The sequence below is a fragment of the Mastacembelus armatus genome, chromosome 23 (genome assembly GCF_900324485.2).
Source record: "Mastacembelus armatus chromosome 23, fMasArm1.2, whole genome shotgun sequence".
Classification (NCBI taxonomy): Eukaryota; Metazoa; Chordata; class Actinopteri; order Synbranchiformes; family Mastacembelidae; genus Mastacembelus; species Mastacembelus armatus.
This window is the reverse complement of record NC_046655.1, coordinates 8,257,884-8,273,587: the sequence shown is the minus strand read 5'-3', so window position 1 is coordinate 8,273,587 and position 15,704 is coordinate 8,257,884. Positions and strand designations below refer to the sequence as shown.

Genomic DNA, 15,704 nt, shown 5'->3' with positions numbered 1-15,704 from the left:
CCGCCTATTTCATATTGTCTCATATTGTTTCATATTTGTTGTTCTGTCATCTAGGTTTCTGTGTTTCAATTTGCTCTTGCTGTACATCGCCCACTTCCTGGATGCTCCGCACTTTTGCCTTTACTTTCTGGCCCTCTGTTAATGCATTGTTGATTTTATTGTTGTTTTAATGCACTCTATGTATTTCATGCTGTATGCTTCCTTTTTCTCTCTGTAAGGTGACCTTGAGAGTTTGAAAGGCGCCATGAAATAAAATGTATTATTATTATTATTATTATTATTATTATTATATGTTTCAGCGCCAGTTTTGGGCAATTTACAAGTAAACAGAGACCTGTGACTACATTAGAGGGACTAGTGAAGCTCTCTCTCTAAAACTAAGCACTAATTTTAGCAGTGATGTGGTTCATCTGACAAATGAGACAAACCTGGCTTTCACTACAAATCACATAACATTAAACTACTAAAGCTTCACATGGCATTTACTCTAAATTTGTGTTAAAAACAATGTTTACACACACGTGTTACTGTGTAAGATTACTGTTATCATATATAGATGGCTAAAACCAAAGAAATGCATCACATTCTCTGGGAGCCCAAGATGACCAACCAACCAAATATAGTTTACAACTAACTATATCATACAAAGAAAACAGCTAAATTCATATCTATGTGCACATTTAACATTTTAATGTGATTCAAACTACTACTACACTTCAATAGTTACCAAAGAAGATAATGATGAAGAAATTCAAAATATACTATACCACACTATAATATACTAGTTTCTGCTACACTCAAATTGTTACCGAAAGAAATAATGATGGAGAAATTCACAAACTACACTAAACTATACTAACTACACTAGTTTCTACTACACTTAAAACGTTACTAAAAGACTAATGTAAGCCGACTCTCCTTACAGGTTCACTCACAAATCCACAGGTGACAGCGCAACCAATAAATACAAAACTAGAAAAAGCAAAACGCTACATTATTTGGCTTCAAGCTTCCCAATAATTCACCAAAGCTCCCAATTTAACACTTACATACAGAGTAAGGAGTAAAAAAACACATATAACCACTGATAAACATTAACAACAGCGACAGACAGGGACTGAAGTTGACTTATTTAATAAACAAAAGGCTGTTTGTTAACATTACTTACATTATTGGACGTCGACGACAGGTTTCCTTGCGTTGAGATGAAAGTGGTGAAAATAAAACATTGTCGGTGCTTGTCGCTCATTGTGTCCATTTGTTTGTCAACAGCCCTGCTACGTTAGTTAACTAGTTAACTGGCGGGCTAATTAAGCTAGCTAGCTGACGCCGTTAGCAACGTCGGAGAACTAGTTAACGTTGAGTTAGCAAAGTTTAGAGTTTAAAGTATCTGTCAAATTTTCCTTGAACGACAGGGAGACAACGTTTTCTTCTAGTTAACTAAATACGTGACCACTGTAGTTTCGTGGAGGTGTGACTTTAACTTGACTCTACCGGCTTTAGGTTTAATCTGCCGTTGGACCGACAAAAAGTAGTCCCGTCCGGGCGGAGAGATATACAACACATAAACATAAAGGTATCACGTTTTTAATTGTCATTCAGAAGAAGTTTTTTTTATAAATACACAGTTGTGGTCTACATGAACAGAAACTGCACAATATAACATTGGATTCATTGTACAATCTGGAGCTACAGCTTCAGCCTACATACAGTTGTTTATGTTTCTATATATAAATTGTAAACAATTTGAAAAACACCTACACTGAAGAAAACCACCTCAGTTTATTACACTACACTCATTACAAAAATAATTATTTGCAATGAGGTTTACTTTTATGACAGGAAGGATCTACAAAGAAGAGGCATTAAGTATGTTTTAAGCAAGCAAATATCTCATTTGGGATAAACCTCAATTCTAGAAAACAGTTTCGTCTGTGCGAGTCCTCCCTCATTTCCCTCCTTGTCGAGTTCATTTATTTCAAATGAGAGACTCCATTACAGAGAGAATCCACATGCCGTCTTCCAAAGCCAGTGGTGAAATCATGCATGCTGAAAACATTTCATCAGGGATCCAAAGTTACAGCATAAACTCATGTCGGAATGACAAGTTGAGTTTCTTCCAAATGTGTGAACCACAGCATCCTTTCAAAGAACGAGGAGAACACTGTTTGCATGATGATTAAGTCCTTAACAGACACACCCTTGTAGCATCAGTGATAGGATAAACAGGGAAACCAAAAGATGGAAGCAACTAAAAGTTGCAAACCTGTATTTTTTTTTTTTTTTTTTAAATTACAAGACTTTTTTTTACTTTTTCTGCTGTAGATTTTCAAACAGAGGTGGGGCTGATAGTGCCAATTATGTCTGCATTTCATGACAGAGTGCCAGGGCAGTGCTATTGTGCAGGCTGGCTCACTGGCACAAATTCCTGGCACACATAAATTATCATGTCAGTGATGGAAACTCACAGATCCCTAAATCCCACCAGGTCACATGGGTTTCCTTTCAGCCCAAAGGCATACAAGGTTCGTATTAGGAATACGTCTGCCTGGAGATGCAAAATAAAAACTGCGGTTGACCCCCAGGAGCTTTATTAGGACTGCAAACTGCTCTTTAATAGTTATGGATAGAATGGATCAAAGTAGAGAAAATATTACCCGACAGGCCTCTCTCACAGCAGGAAGGAAACTAATAACATTAGTAATGGTTCAGTTTCATTTTGCAACATATAATTCATTTATATTTAATATTATCTGTGCTTTGCCTGCTATTATAAATCAAAATGGTCTGCATTGTCCAGCTGTGTTATTTGAAACTGCTGCCCATGTGTAACGGCTTCACTTATTCCTTATCTGAGTTTTTATTCAGGTACAAACCTGATGAAAGGAAGAGGAGAGATAGAATCTCATTCCGCTTTAAAGCACTCGATACACACTGGTCGTCCCCGTTCACACACACACACACACGTGCAGATACTACTCACAGGCAGGTTCTATCTCTTTTACTTTTTCCATCTCAGTTACAAAAACACACTCGCACACATTCAATTAGCGCTCTTCAGGAAATCCTCTCTCGCAAGCACACACATTCATGGTCAAGTGGACACAGATAAATACACATATTAACTCCATCAGCACTTTCATTAAACACATTCCCAACGACCTCTTGTTTCTCATCAGAGATCTCAATTAAACTTTAAATTGCCTTCCTATCTCATCAAATACCGTAAGTGCACATACGTTATGTGCTATTTTCTGTGTTTGGGGGAAACTGATCAATTTTTGGTGCTTTAACTGTCCTTTTTTTTAATCAAATAAAAACATACTCAACGCTCTAAGTGGTCCCTTGCAGTGTCTGGTAACCCTATTTTATTATTCTGTTTCTCTATATTGGAATTTTCCAATTAATAGCTTCACAACGACACATTTACGAGTGTGTTTTTACCTGAAAAACATGTTCATTTTAGGATTCCTGCCTGTCATTTTCAAACCCAGCTCAAAGGATTTGTGCTATTCCTGCAGCTAACAAATCCAATCTAGTCGGTGTTCAAACATTACATATGGCACTTATAAATTAATCATCACAAGGCAACACTCAATAAATGAATGTAATAAATAATTTCAGAAGGACAATTAAGTCTCCCTTCATTAAGCATTTGCTCATTAAGTCTGCGTTCGTTAGCAGAGGTTGGATGATCACGTCCTGCCTGTCTGTAGCGACCCTGATATATCCTCACTGCAGACAATACAAAGTGAAGCAATGCACACACATCCATACACAGACACAAACAAAGTTCATGCGCACAAATCAGCACAAAACTGAGACCCACTCATGTCCTAATGAGTTTTCCTGCTTGCTGTTCAGTGTGCTCTATGGCCTCATTATCATCACCCTCTTAATGCATAACGCCTTCCAATGAAAGAAATCAACACCACATCATTGCACTCTGGAGGATCTCACAGTCTCTACTGCTCGTTTTGTCTTTTAGCCTTTTTGCCATTTCATCTTTCTCTTGCACCTTTATCCTGCCTTCTTCTTCTGCATCTTTGTCCTTTATTTCTGCCCATGAGTCTCTCATTAAATCCTTTCTCGCTTGCTCTTATTGCCTCTTTCTTCCTGTTTCGGTATCTTTCTTGCAAAGTCTCCTTCACAGTATAATATGTCCCTTCTCCACTGTTTTTCCTGTCGTTATTTCATCAAACAGTCCGCCGGATTAGGACAAGACTGTAGAGCAAATACCACCTGACCTTGAGAATAATAGTAAACCCGTTAGGAATTGCATCGGAATTGCCATCTGAATAAAATTACTGTTGACTGCATTTCAATGCTGCTGTTGTCATTCTTGTGAAGCTGAACGCCAAATTGATTTGGAATTCAGGGGCTGTTGCTGTGCCTGAAAAGGAGATACACGGCTTTTAAGTGTGTAAAAGGACCAGCCAGCTCTACGTTCCAAGAGTTAGAAAAAACATTTACTCTTGCTAATTTGTTTAACAACAGAAAGTGTGTGATTTTATTTGTAGGTGTGTGCTATGTTTGGGGACATGCTGTGGGCACAAATAAGTTTTCATATATGGATATACTGTTGACTCCCTGTGTCCCAAGTATCACCTAGGAATGTATCCGCCACCTCAAACACTGGCAAGACCAGAGTTTTGGAGAGCAATCCCGGTGGTGCTAATACACAGGCAGATGAATATATTAGGGATATCACACAGTGCAGCAGTTAATTCCCAGACAGACAGAGAGGAAAGGAGGCTGCATCTGAATTATAGCAGCAATTTGGAAGGCTCGCGTGCAGCCGCTCTTCCTCATGCACACATCCGCTTATGGATATACACATACGCATACGTGATACTTTACTGAAATGCAAAACCTCAGCAACAGCGCACACACACACACACTGCTCACACTGCCACTGAGACAGTATGGGAGAGCGTGGGAAAGCCTTCTGCCTCTGACCTTGGCCTTGGAACATCCAACTTCACAAAAGCCACCAGCAGAGACACAGATAATAAGTTGTCTCCTCAAAAGAAACGAGAGAGAGAGAGAGAGAGTGTGTGTGTGTGTGTGTGTGTGTTTGTGTGTGTGCGTGTGTGTTTTCATGTGTTTGAAAGCCTCAAGCGGAATCAAGTGGAACTGACGCTGATTGAATGAAGGGTAGGGACTCCAGTGTGTGTGTGTGTATGTGTGTATGTGTGTGTGTGTGTGTGTGTGTGTATGTGTGTGTGTGTGTGTGTGTGTACATAATAGCAGTGTTTTTCTAAATTCCCTGAAGCAAAGTCATTCCATTTACTCTCACCAGAGGACAGCCACCACTTATCAATTTATGAATTGAATTCCATTTCCAGCTTCTGATGCACAGCGTGCGAGTGTCACCGAGTGAAAGGCGCCTTTGACTTCATTGTAGGATAGTGAGGACTTCCTGGTTACAGAGCAGACAAAGCCACAAACAAATACCAACACATATCACTGATGAGAACACAGCTATCACATCCCTGCTCTTTAAAAGAAGCACAATTTCTCATGGTAGCTCTAAATGATAGGGTTTACCTGCAGGGTTTCTAGGGCATACATTAAGTCTGTTAGCAATAGTGAAGTCTTGCAAGATGGTGTTGGAGGTCTCTGAGGGTTCTTCGATCCATAATGCAGCTGTAATTAGCGACCATGCAAAAACACAAGGAATATTCAAAGGTGAAGCAGTTTGTTTTTAAGAAAGAGTAAATACAGACAATATGAGAAAAATGACAAAATGTGACCTTGTATGAGTTATTATTGATGGGAGCAGAGGAACAAGAGCAGATTAGTTATGGAGAGGATGTTTCAGTTTCCGGGTTATGTGTCCTCCATGTTAACCTTAAATTTGTGAAAGCCCAGAGCAACACCTATCTGTTCTTCATTATACGAATCAATAGTATCCTCATTAATTCAATTCCCCATAGTTCCAAGGGACAATGCCCACCAAGAACAAAACTGAGCAGTGTATGAGCTTGACTAAGAACTCATCAGACAGCATTGTTTCACACACACCCTAGAAGAGCCGTAACGCTCACTATGTAAAGGACAGTTCGAGTTAGTTCTCATGAGGCAAGTAACACCAGTACAATCATACAGGTAAATATATCAACCAGTTATAGTCAGACTGTGATCACACATGCAACCTGCTATTGTTTTGTATATTTGATTGCATAGAAATTTGCACTAAGCAACAGAAAGTGGATTCAAACCTGAAAATTAAACATATCTTTCTATATAAGAAACATGCTAATTTCATGCTGTTCGATTAATAATCTCTCAACTTCTCAGATATATCTTCTTACACCTTTTGGGGTCCAGACACCATCGGTTTAGTTCATCTTATTAGCTGTTACTTTAGTTTGCATGACCCCTTTTTTCTTGTAATTCACTGATCTGAGCACTTTCTTTGGTGATATCAATATCACCAAAAATAAGACCCCCATTCGCTCTGCTCTTTTCTGATCTTCCTCTGAAATATGCTGCTGCAACGGCCTGATTTCCCCATAAGGATCAACTAACTTTCATCTTATTATACCTTACGTCTTCCCCACTCTATACCATCCCACAAAGAAGACATGGTTTAAAGATAATCTTCAAAAGAGGAATGGAAGAAACATCAGCAACATTTGTTCAATTTGATTTCTCTCAGCTATGATTGTCAGTGACTGGCTCCCTCTGCAACTGAGCATGGTGAAAAAAATAATAGTTGCTGTTTTCTTGGATGTGGAATTTTATTTGAATCTCCTTTTTCTGCTGCTAAATTAACACACATACTCTCTCTCTCTTCCTCAGCTGTATTTGCTTTCTAGGTCTCTTGTGTTGAGTGTGGGTGACTTGATGTGACTGACACTCAGATTAGCCCATTTGAAAAAAGACATATGTTAATTGCAGCATGCGTTTGGTATGTGTGCTGTGACACATGCTCCATTATTTCTGATAAACCATAGAGAAAGCCTGTAACAACCTTGTTGCTATCACCATGCACGCACGCACGCACACACACACACACACACACACACACACACACACACACACACACACGGATGCATTCACTAAATACTTAAGGCTCCCACTCACACAAATAATCACTGGCACACTTACCCAAACATACTGCTTTATATTGGTAGACAAACAAAAAAATTCACTCCCATACTGACATACAATGCACACACATGTACACAGACACACACCAGGCACTAAATCATATTAGGCAAATGAGAAGGAGGCACAGCGGAGGCAGAAAAGCGCTCTATTTGAGTGTTGTTGCTCCGACAGATCCTAGCCTGAATCATGTTTACTTGTTGTTGTCGTTTAATATGCAAATCTTCCATTCAAAGCATGAGCCGGTTGTTAACAAGTGCGTTCCAACATGCGCACACTCACAATCCCATATGCTCTCTCTTACACATGGACTGTACGGATTTGCGAAGGAAAGCAGGCACAAAATGTTTGGCCACAAACACACATGTGCTTACACACTGGCTGTGAGAGAGTGTGGGATAGATGTGGATGTGAAATGCCATGGGCGTCATTACTGAACTCATATTTCATAATCATACGGCTATCCATCAGCCCTGTTCAGCTAATGATGACAACGCTAACACACACACACACACATAAGCATTTTAAAACCTTGTTTCCATGTGTGGAGAAACGCACATAAGCACACTCATTCACACACATCTAGAGAGATGTAGAAGTATTTTCCAGCACGGGCGTGAGAGCTTTAGTAAAGACACAAACACAAGCAGCACAAAGAGAAGACACACTGTCACATTGCATACCCATGAGCCCTCATAAGGATGCTCAATTAGGCCCACACATACTAGAAAACATGCTAACACAAAGCTGTGTCCTATCAGGCAGCACACATGCACACACACAAACATAGAGAATGAAGTGGCTGTTGACAGATTTCAGCAGTAATTGATACCCTTGTTTGGCAGCCATTTTTATTTGGCTCAACCACAATCCAAAGCCCTCCCTTACAAGCATCACTTGACACATCCTGACACATCTCTTCACATACACACACGCACATCTGAAGACAAGAGATAAAAATCACACTTTGGGCATCTAAAGGGAAACGCACAGGCCCTCCTAATCGGTAAAAGAAGACTGCTGCTGCTCCGGGAAGACTGACTGCATTTTAATTAGTTGTCATCACTGAACTTTATCTCTCCAATGGTGGGATGGGTGGTGTAAACATGCCTGCTGTGGTGACCATTCAGAGAGGAGAGAAGAGGAGGGAAGAGGAGGGAAGTGAAGAGGAGAGGAGAGGAGAGGAGAGGAGAGGAGAGGAGAGGAGAGGAGAGGAGAGGAGAGGAGAGGAGAGGAGAGGGAAGAGAAGAGGAGAGGAACGAGGAGAGGAACGAGGAGAGGAGAGGAGAGAAACGAAGAGAGGAACGAGGAGAGGAGAGAAACGAGGAAAGGAACGAGGAGAGGAGAGGAGAGGAGAGGAACGAGGAGAGGAGAGGAGAGGAACGAGGAGAGGAACGAGGAGAGGAGAGGAGAGGAACGAGGAGAGGAACAAGGAGAGGAGAGGAGAGGAACGAGGAGAGGAACGAGGAGAGGAACGGAACGAGGAGAGGAACGAGGAGAGGAACGAGGAGAGGAGAGGAGAGGAATGAGGAGAGGAACGAGGAGAGAGGAGAGAGGAATATCAAAGAAGTCAAATCCTACCTTAAATAAGCGCAGGATGTTGGCCACCATGATGGACACCGAGCTGGCTGCTGCTCCAATCACCCCTACAATCTTGTCAGGCTTGGTGAAAATCGGAGGGTCCCCATTAGCACAGCGGACGTCGGAGCCATCCCTCTCTATCAAGGCCTGCACAAAAGTCAAGGACTGCTCCAGAGCATAGGTGTCTCTGGAGCAGGTATCCAAGATCCGGGCTCCCAGTGTGATGTTGGGCAGCAGCTCTGGGTCCTTGTTGATCAGGTCAATGGCAAACATCATGGCCTCCAGCCGATGGATGCCCTTTTCTTTTTTCAGCTCTCCACAGGGCGTGCCTCGGTCCCCCCGAGAGTGGATGGGAAATAATCCACCGAGGATGATGTCCCCATCCAGTCGGATGGAGTGGGCGTACTCTGGCGCTGCCTGGGGGTCTGTGGGGATTCGCTGGGAGCAAGTGACAGGTAGGAGCCAGGTATAGGACGTGGCCATGAACAGGAAGACGACAAAGGGAGACTGCGGGTTCCAGTGAGATTCCATGATCAATGAATAAGACAAATCAGATCAAACGGGATCTTAGAGGCTTCCAGAAAGGTATTCCCAAACAGAGGATGTGTTTTCAGGGCTAGTAAAGAGAAGGGTTTTCCTACTGGTCAAAAAGGGTGGGGTAATGGACCCCAAGGGTGGAGCTAGCCAAGCCCCATGAGTGAATCATATTCCAGAAAAGACAGTATGATCAACAGAGTGGTAGACTAGAAATGTGACAGCAATGTTCTAAAAATCTAGTCAGGGTGTAGAGTCTGTTAATCCACAAGTCACATCTTCAGCATGGCCTGTTGAAGAGAGAGAGAGTGAGAGAGAGAGAGACAGGGAAGATGTTTCAGTACAAGTATGATGAGAACATCAAGCTGCTCCGGGGATGTATGGTCCACCTGATAAATGTGTATACCACTCACAGGCAGAGCAACAGTGCAGTCAAGCATCCCAAAAAACAAGTCACAAATACTGTACCCACATGCTCATTCACCTGCACACAGTCACAAGGGCACAGTCTGCCCAGGAGAACTGTGAACATTTGCACTGCCATTCTATAATTGAAAACCCAGAGCCTGTCAATTTGTAATCACCTGTACACACACACACACACACACACACATATCTTGGCATATCGATGAGTGGACCAGCTATTAAAATACTGGCGAGCTCCTTGGGCTATTCACATGCAGGCACAGAGTCTACCTGCTGCAGCGGAGCTGAGGAAGAGCAGGGGAGAAAGAGAGAGAGAGAGAGAGAGAGAGAGACAAGGGAGGGAGGGGTGAGCGAGCGACGCAGGGGGGAGATGCACAGATGGAGGAGAGGGAGACGAGGGAGGAGAGACAGAAAGAGAAGCCATGTGAGACAGTGCGAGAGGAACAGAGACAGCAGCGAAAAGACGGAGAGTGGTGCCTTGGAGCAAGTGCGCAGCATCATTCAAACACCTGCTGTTTCTGCTGCAGCTAAATGAGCACATTACATCCAGTACACAGACAGACACACACACACACACACACACACACCGATACAGATAAACACACCTTGAAAACACAACAGGTAGAGTTATTGTTGAATGTTGCCTTTTTTGCATTAAATGTTTTAAATGTTGATATGACATTTCTGCTTTCCTCCCACTGCAGGGAGAACCCTCTGTCCCTGGTAGTAGTAATGTCATGCTCTACCTACTGAGCTCCACAGTAAGCAGTCATATCCTTGAAAAGCACTATAGTTAGTCTGAGACTCAGCCTGAAAATTGGTTGTGACAAACTGGTTGGTTCCTACATGAAATGGGTGCTAATGTGCTTTCATTAGCTGAGGCCCTTGGGGATTTGCGTTCCTATTTGCCTCTCTCCCGGTCCAACATCCCTGATTTTGTTTTTTGGTTTTTTTTTTTTTTTGCATGGAGATTCTTTAGAGCGGGGAAGTAATTTGTTCAAATCTTGATTCCTAAACAAGTGAAGTGAATAAATGTGGCTTAATTCTTCTTTCTCTCTTAAAATTTTCCTGAAATCTGTGCTTAACAAACAGAACGTTCATTATATTGGTAGCGTGGGATATTTAGCTCTTAGCTCTCAGTAAAGATCTAATGTGGCTGGAAATTAAATTTAAATGGAGAATTACACCAGTTATCGCATTAAATTCCACGCTGCTCTGCACTATTCACAGATGTTCACACTTATGTCATTACATGATGTCTCTGAAACACGTTATAATATAGGTGGTCCTGCTTACCTCAATACACACACACACACACACACACACACACACACACACACACACACAGTTTAGCCTATGAATTAGCCTTGTTGTTCATTTTAATGCTTATTTTCCCTTAGAGAATCTTTTCCATGCACACACTGTTAATTAGTGAAGTGTGACGTGTTGCTAGGTGGGTTGTGTTGTCCTTGCACTTAGCCACCAGGACTAAGCTAAACTAACAAGTTGGCCCAGGTCCCCCTAGTGGGTGAATCTGGCCCTGCTTATATTATGCTACATAAGATCCTATTAATAATCTTGAGCAGCATCTGGTCCTGCTGGCCCAGGATCATATCCTCTGCCATTAGCCCCAAAGCCGTGTTACTATCTCACAAGATTTACAAAAACAACAGAACAAAATTTTAACTCATTAACTTTTTCAGCACGTCTCATTTTACCCTCGGGGGCCCTTAACAGGTTTCAGGCTCGGATCTCGTCAAGGCGTGAGTGGCTCTCTCGATGAATCCATTTATAATACGATTCTGTCCCAATTAATTCATCAGTTTCTCTCCACTCTAAGTGGAATTAGGTCAAAGCCACTCATACACAGCCAAGTCCCGCTATGATTGAAACCCCTGCTTCATATAGGCTGGGTAACTCATTCATCTGCTAACATCACATACTCTACTTGCTGTAGAATTTGTTTATTCAACACTTTTTCCTTGGATTCTGTCTCCACTTGGCTCACACACCAAAAGGATCTGAATTAGGGTCAGGGACCATGTTATTAAGTCTTAATACATCCAATTGTATAAGTCCAATTAGTATCTACTTCTTATGGGGTCCACAACAGCTCACAGGCTCGGTTTCTGTTGATTATCTCCCCTGTTTTGCTTCTTATTTCACCCATCTCTTGAATATTTGACAGAAATTGTATCTTCCCAAGCAGGGATCAACCACATGGATTTAAACTGACCTGATGGAGTTTAATCATGGGGGAGGGACACTGATGATTTAAAAGTTCTGATGGAACTATATGTGCAGGTCCAAAGGGAGGCACCAAAACATCAGACCAGGGTGATGTGTCAATGTCCCGTGACTAAACTAAGACCATGAGTTTATTAGGTTTCAGGTCTCATTTACACCTGTGCTCACTGTGCATTGGCACATTTAGATAAGGTGTATCAGATCTGATCTGTATGGTCATATATCATAACTACACACCTGATCTTATATTACTCTTAAAAAAGGAACTAATCTCGGTTACTAATCCTCCTCTGAGATTCTTTGTACTTGGTGACGCTTTACAAAGGCAGATTTCTTCTTCTGTGGTAGCAGCCTGAAAGAAGGAGGTTTCCTGTGTGCTGTGGCAGTGGCTCAAAGATAAAAAGGGTTAAACCCCAAGAGGCTGCAGTTGGATCATCACTCTTTTTTAATTTACACCCACGGCTGAATTTCGAGGTGATTGGTCCCTGCTCTGGTTGTTTTGTGACTCCAGCTCCACATCTGGCCTTTCTCCATCACCTCCTTTCACCTCCATTCCTTCTTCCTCCCTTAGTGTTTCTGTCTCTCTCTTTTTCTCACCCACTCCCTTCCACTGCGCTTCTTCACCATCGTCCCCTCTTTTCTATCACACCGCCTTCTGCAGGCCTCCTCGTCTCTCTGGGGAGCGTGCTGCTCTTTTCAGAAAGTGATAGCTTTCCTGCTGCCCTGTCCTCTCCCCATTCCTTCCTCTCTCTCTCTCTCTCTCTCTCTCTCCCTCCTTCCCTCTAAGTTGGTGCTTGTCTCAGTCTCTCCTTCAACAGCTGCGTTCGATCTCTGTCGTTTCCTTCTTGGACGTCCTCGTCTTTTTTTTTTTCCTCCAACCTTCTTTTATACTAATCTCATTCATATCTCACATGTTTTGTTTTCTATTATTTCAGCCAAATCATGGCCAAGGATGCACCCAAATGGAGATCCTACTTCAAAACACCCCCACCCTGCGCACACACACACACACACACACACACACATCTGGATTCACCTTCCATTCAGAGTATTATGGGCTCACCCTGACTGCACATAAATAAATAAATATTTGGTGAAATGCGAAGATATATGAATGACTTCCATGATATCCATGCATCAAACGACACACTATATTTTTTGAAATACATTTTCTGTGTTTTGCACCCTGCAGATCTATTTTATGCCTCCTAATGAACGTCATCTACAAGTGAAACCACTTTTACTGCATTTTAAAACCTTGTTTCCATGTTCCATGTGTGGAGAAACGCACATCGTAGCTCAGGCATCATTTTTTAAAAACACATGCCTCTGATGTGATTAAGTCCTGTGTCTGGAAAATAAAGTGCCGCCCACAGGTGCAGAAATGAGACTATGTGAGATCAAAGTCTAAGGGTGTATGCTCATTATGCAGCCTATAGGCTTCTTTCTGTACAGCGGTGGTGGTATTTCTGATTGCACCCTAATTAAGACAGTGCCATCCACAGTAGAAGCAGAGAAACACCAGTGCAATGATATCTTTAGGGAGAGCAAATTATGGAGCTTATTTTCCTGCGTCTCTTTTTAAAATCCTCCAACACCCACGAAATTTTTAGTTACTGAGTGAAACATACTTCAGCCCTGTGCAGCCCTCTGTGCCACAGAGTCCATGTGAAATAAAAATCATGTGTAAATCCATTAGCAATATGCAGAAAGACACATTCAGACACTAAATAAGACTGAGTGCCCAAAATCCATCACTAGAGGAATGTGAGGATGCCACAGATGAGAGAGGGAAAACACCCACAGAGACAGAGAAGGGAAAAAAAAGATGCAACAGCGTTTAGTCAGGTAAAAGAAAGAGGGGAAAGAGGGGGAAACACCAAATGTTGATGTGTAAAATACCTCAGAAAATCTAATTCATCCAGCGGTGTGTGAAGGGTGGGAATCACTGGCTCCAGCCTCCTCCGCGGAGTCCTTGTGGTCCCTGTGCGCCTCAGGCAACTTCCTTGCGGAGCTCAGCAGTTTTTTTTTTCCCTCTCCCGAAAAATAATATCAGTCCTCCTAGAATGAGATGTTTTTTTCCCACAACAGCAAAAAAAAAAAAAAAAAAAAAAAAAGATTTAGGGGAAATTTAGAACATCCGCAAGCCAGAGACAGGAAAAAAAACAAACAAAAAAAAAAAAACAGATGGTGCTGATGTTTAAAAAGTGTTCCGTCGTGCGCAGCAGTGCTGATTTTACTGATGGAGATGCAGTTATTGACCTCGTACTTGTTTGAGGAGACAATAGAGGGAGGCTGCCTGGGATGAAGTCGATACAGAGAGGAATGAGTCTGATACAGGAAGAGAGAGAGAGAGAGAGAGAGAGAGAGCGAGAGAGGGGGGGGGGCAGATTCATCAGACGCGGACTCTGTCAGTCGTGATCAGTAATCAATAATGTTGGTTAAACCCACCTGATGTGTATCCACGGTCCCTTCTATGTGTTCCTGCACTTTGCTGATAAATCCCTCACGTGAAGGTGCGCTCGTGCTGCTCCACGGACGGACGCGCGCGCTCCGGTGGTGGGTGCTGAAGGGACAGCGCACGACTCCACAAAGCCCAGTCTACGTGAAACATATATTTGAGGAGTCTGCTTAACCCGCCCGCATCAGATCACCGTCTAATTTCACCACTGTCATCCAGCAGAGCCCACCCCCTCAATCAGCTTTATTACTAATCAATCGGATCGATAGCTTCCATTATTGAAGGCTTTGGTTATTTGGACAAATTAATAACTCGTCAAAATATGGTCGTTGCGTTGCGTCACACTCCTGATTGCCTGGACTTGGATCGTTTTTTACTGCGCCCATTGATCCCCCCTGTAAACCCCTAGCGCCATGGGTGTTTGTGGTGAATGGAATTAAATAAATGAAGCGCATCCAATCTGCTGTGTAATAACAATTTGATAAGCAACGTGGAGTAAGAAACCAGGCAAATCGAAACAGACCCGGGTGTTCGCTCATGTGACAACGTGGAAGGTGTGCGCAACGCGTCCAATTTGTGGCTGTACCGCTGCGGAGGAGGCTGCAGGTATTGCGGAGCCATGGCGCCATCTCGTGGTGAAAGTCAGTGAAACAGGGGAACAAAAAAAAAAAAAAAAAAAAAGCAGATGGTTCATTCTTTTAAGTACATTTTTCTGGAGAGACTTATGCTTTTTCTTTCTTACTTTGAATTCAGGACTGTTACTGTGGAGTATTTTTAACGGAGTGGTATTGCTACTTTATTTGAATTAGAGATCTGAGTGCTTCTATTGTATCTCAAGAGATTTAACACGTTAGACTACACAGGTCTAAATAACTACTATAAAGTCCTAAAGTCATTAAGGGTCCACAGAGGCTGCAGTTTTTTCCTTGCCCTGACAAATGCACCACTTTGAAACAACAATTCCCAACTGTATTTTCATTAGACTGGGGGACTAAAGAACGATACATAAAACTAAAGCACCAGAGCCCCAAAAGTGATGTTTTTAAATCCTCCAAATTCTTCAGTTTCCATCACGTATCCATCTTTGGTCAGATCAGTTTTTAAACATTGGATATTCACCTGAGAATGGAAGTAAAAATTGTTCGTTTATATTCCTGTCATGAGTTTGTAACCCAGACCTCCAGTTATACATTTATTCAAAGTCTCAAGTTCAATCAGCCCTGATGACGACATCACTCTAAAAGACGTCCTGCACACAGCTACAAGTCAATATGCACTGAAGGTATAAATCTAACTCTCTGAGATGTCAAATGAAACGACAGACGTGATTGATGGAAGT

General features: G+C 42.2%; 1 protein-coding gene across 1 annotated transcript in view; it reads right to left on the bottom strand.

Moving 5' to 3' along the window:
* The window catches only part of grm8a (glutamate receptor, metabotropic 8a), a 182,232-nt gene extending 173,004 nt beyond the window's left edge, over window positions 1–9,228 (bottom strand). Inside the window, exon 1 of the mRNA XM_026327380.1 lies at window positions 8,698–9,228. Within this exon, the coding sequence (XP_026183165.1) occupies window positions 8,698–9,228 (531 nt within the window). The remainder of the gene's footprint in view (window positions 1–8,697) is intronic.
* Window positions 9,229–15,704: the final 6,476 nt, after the last annotated feature.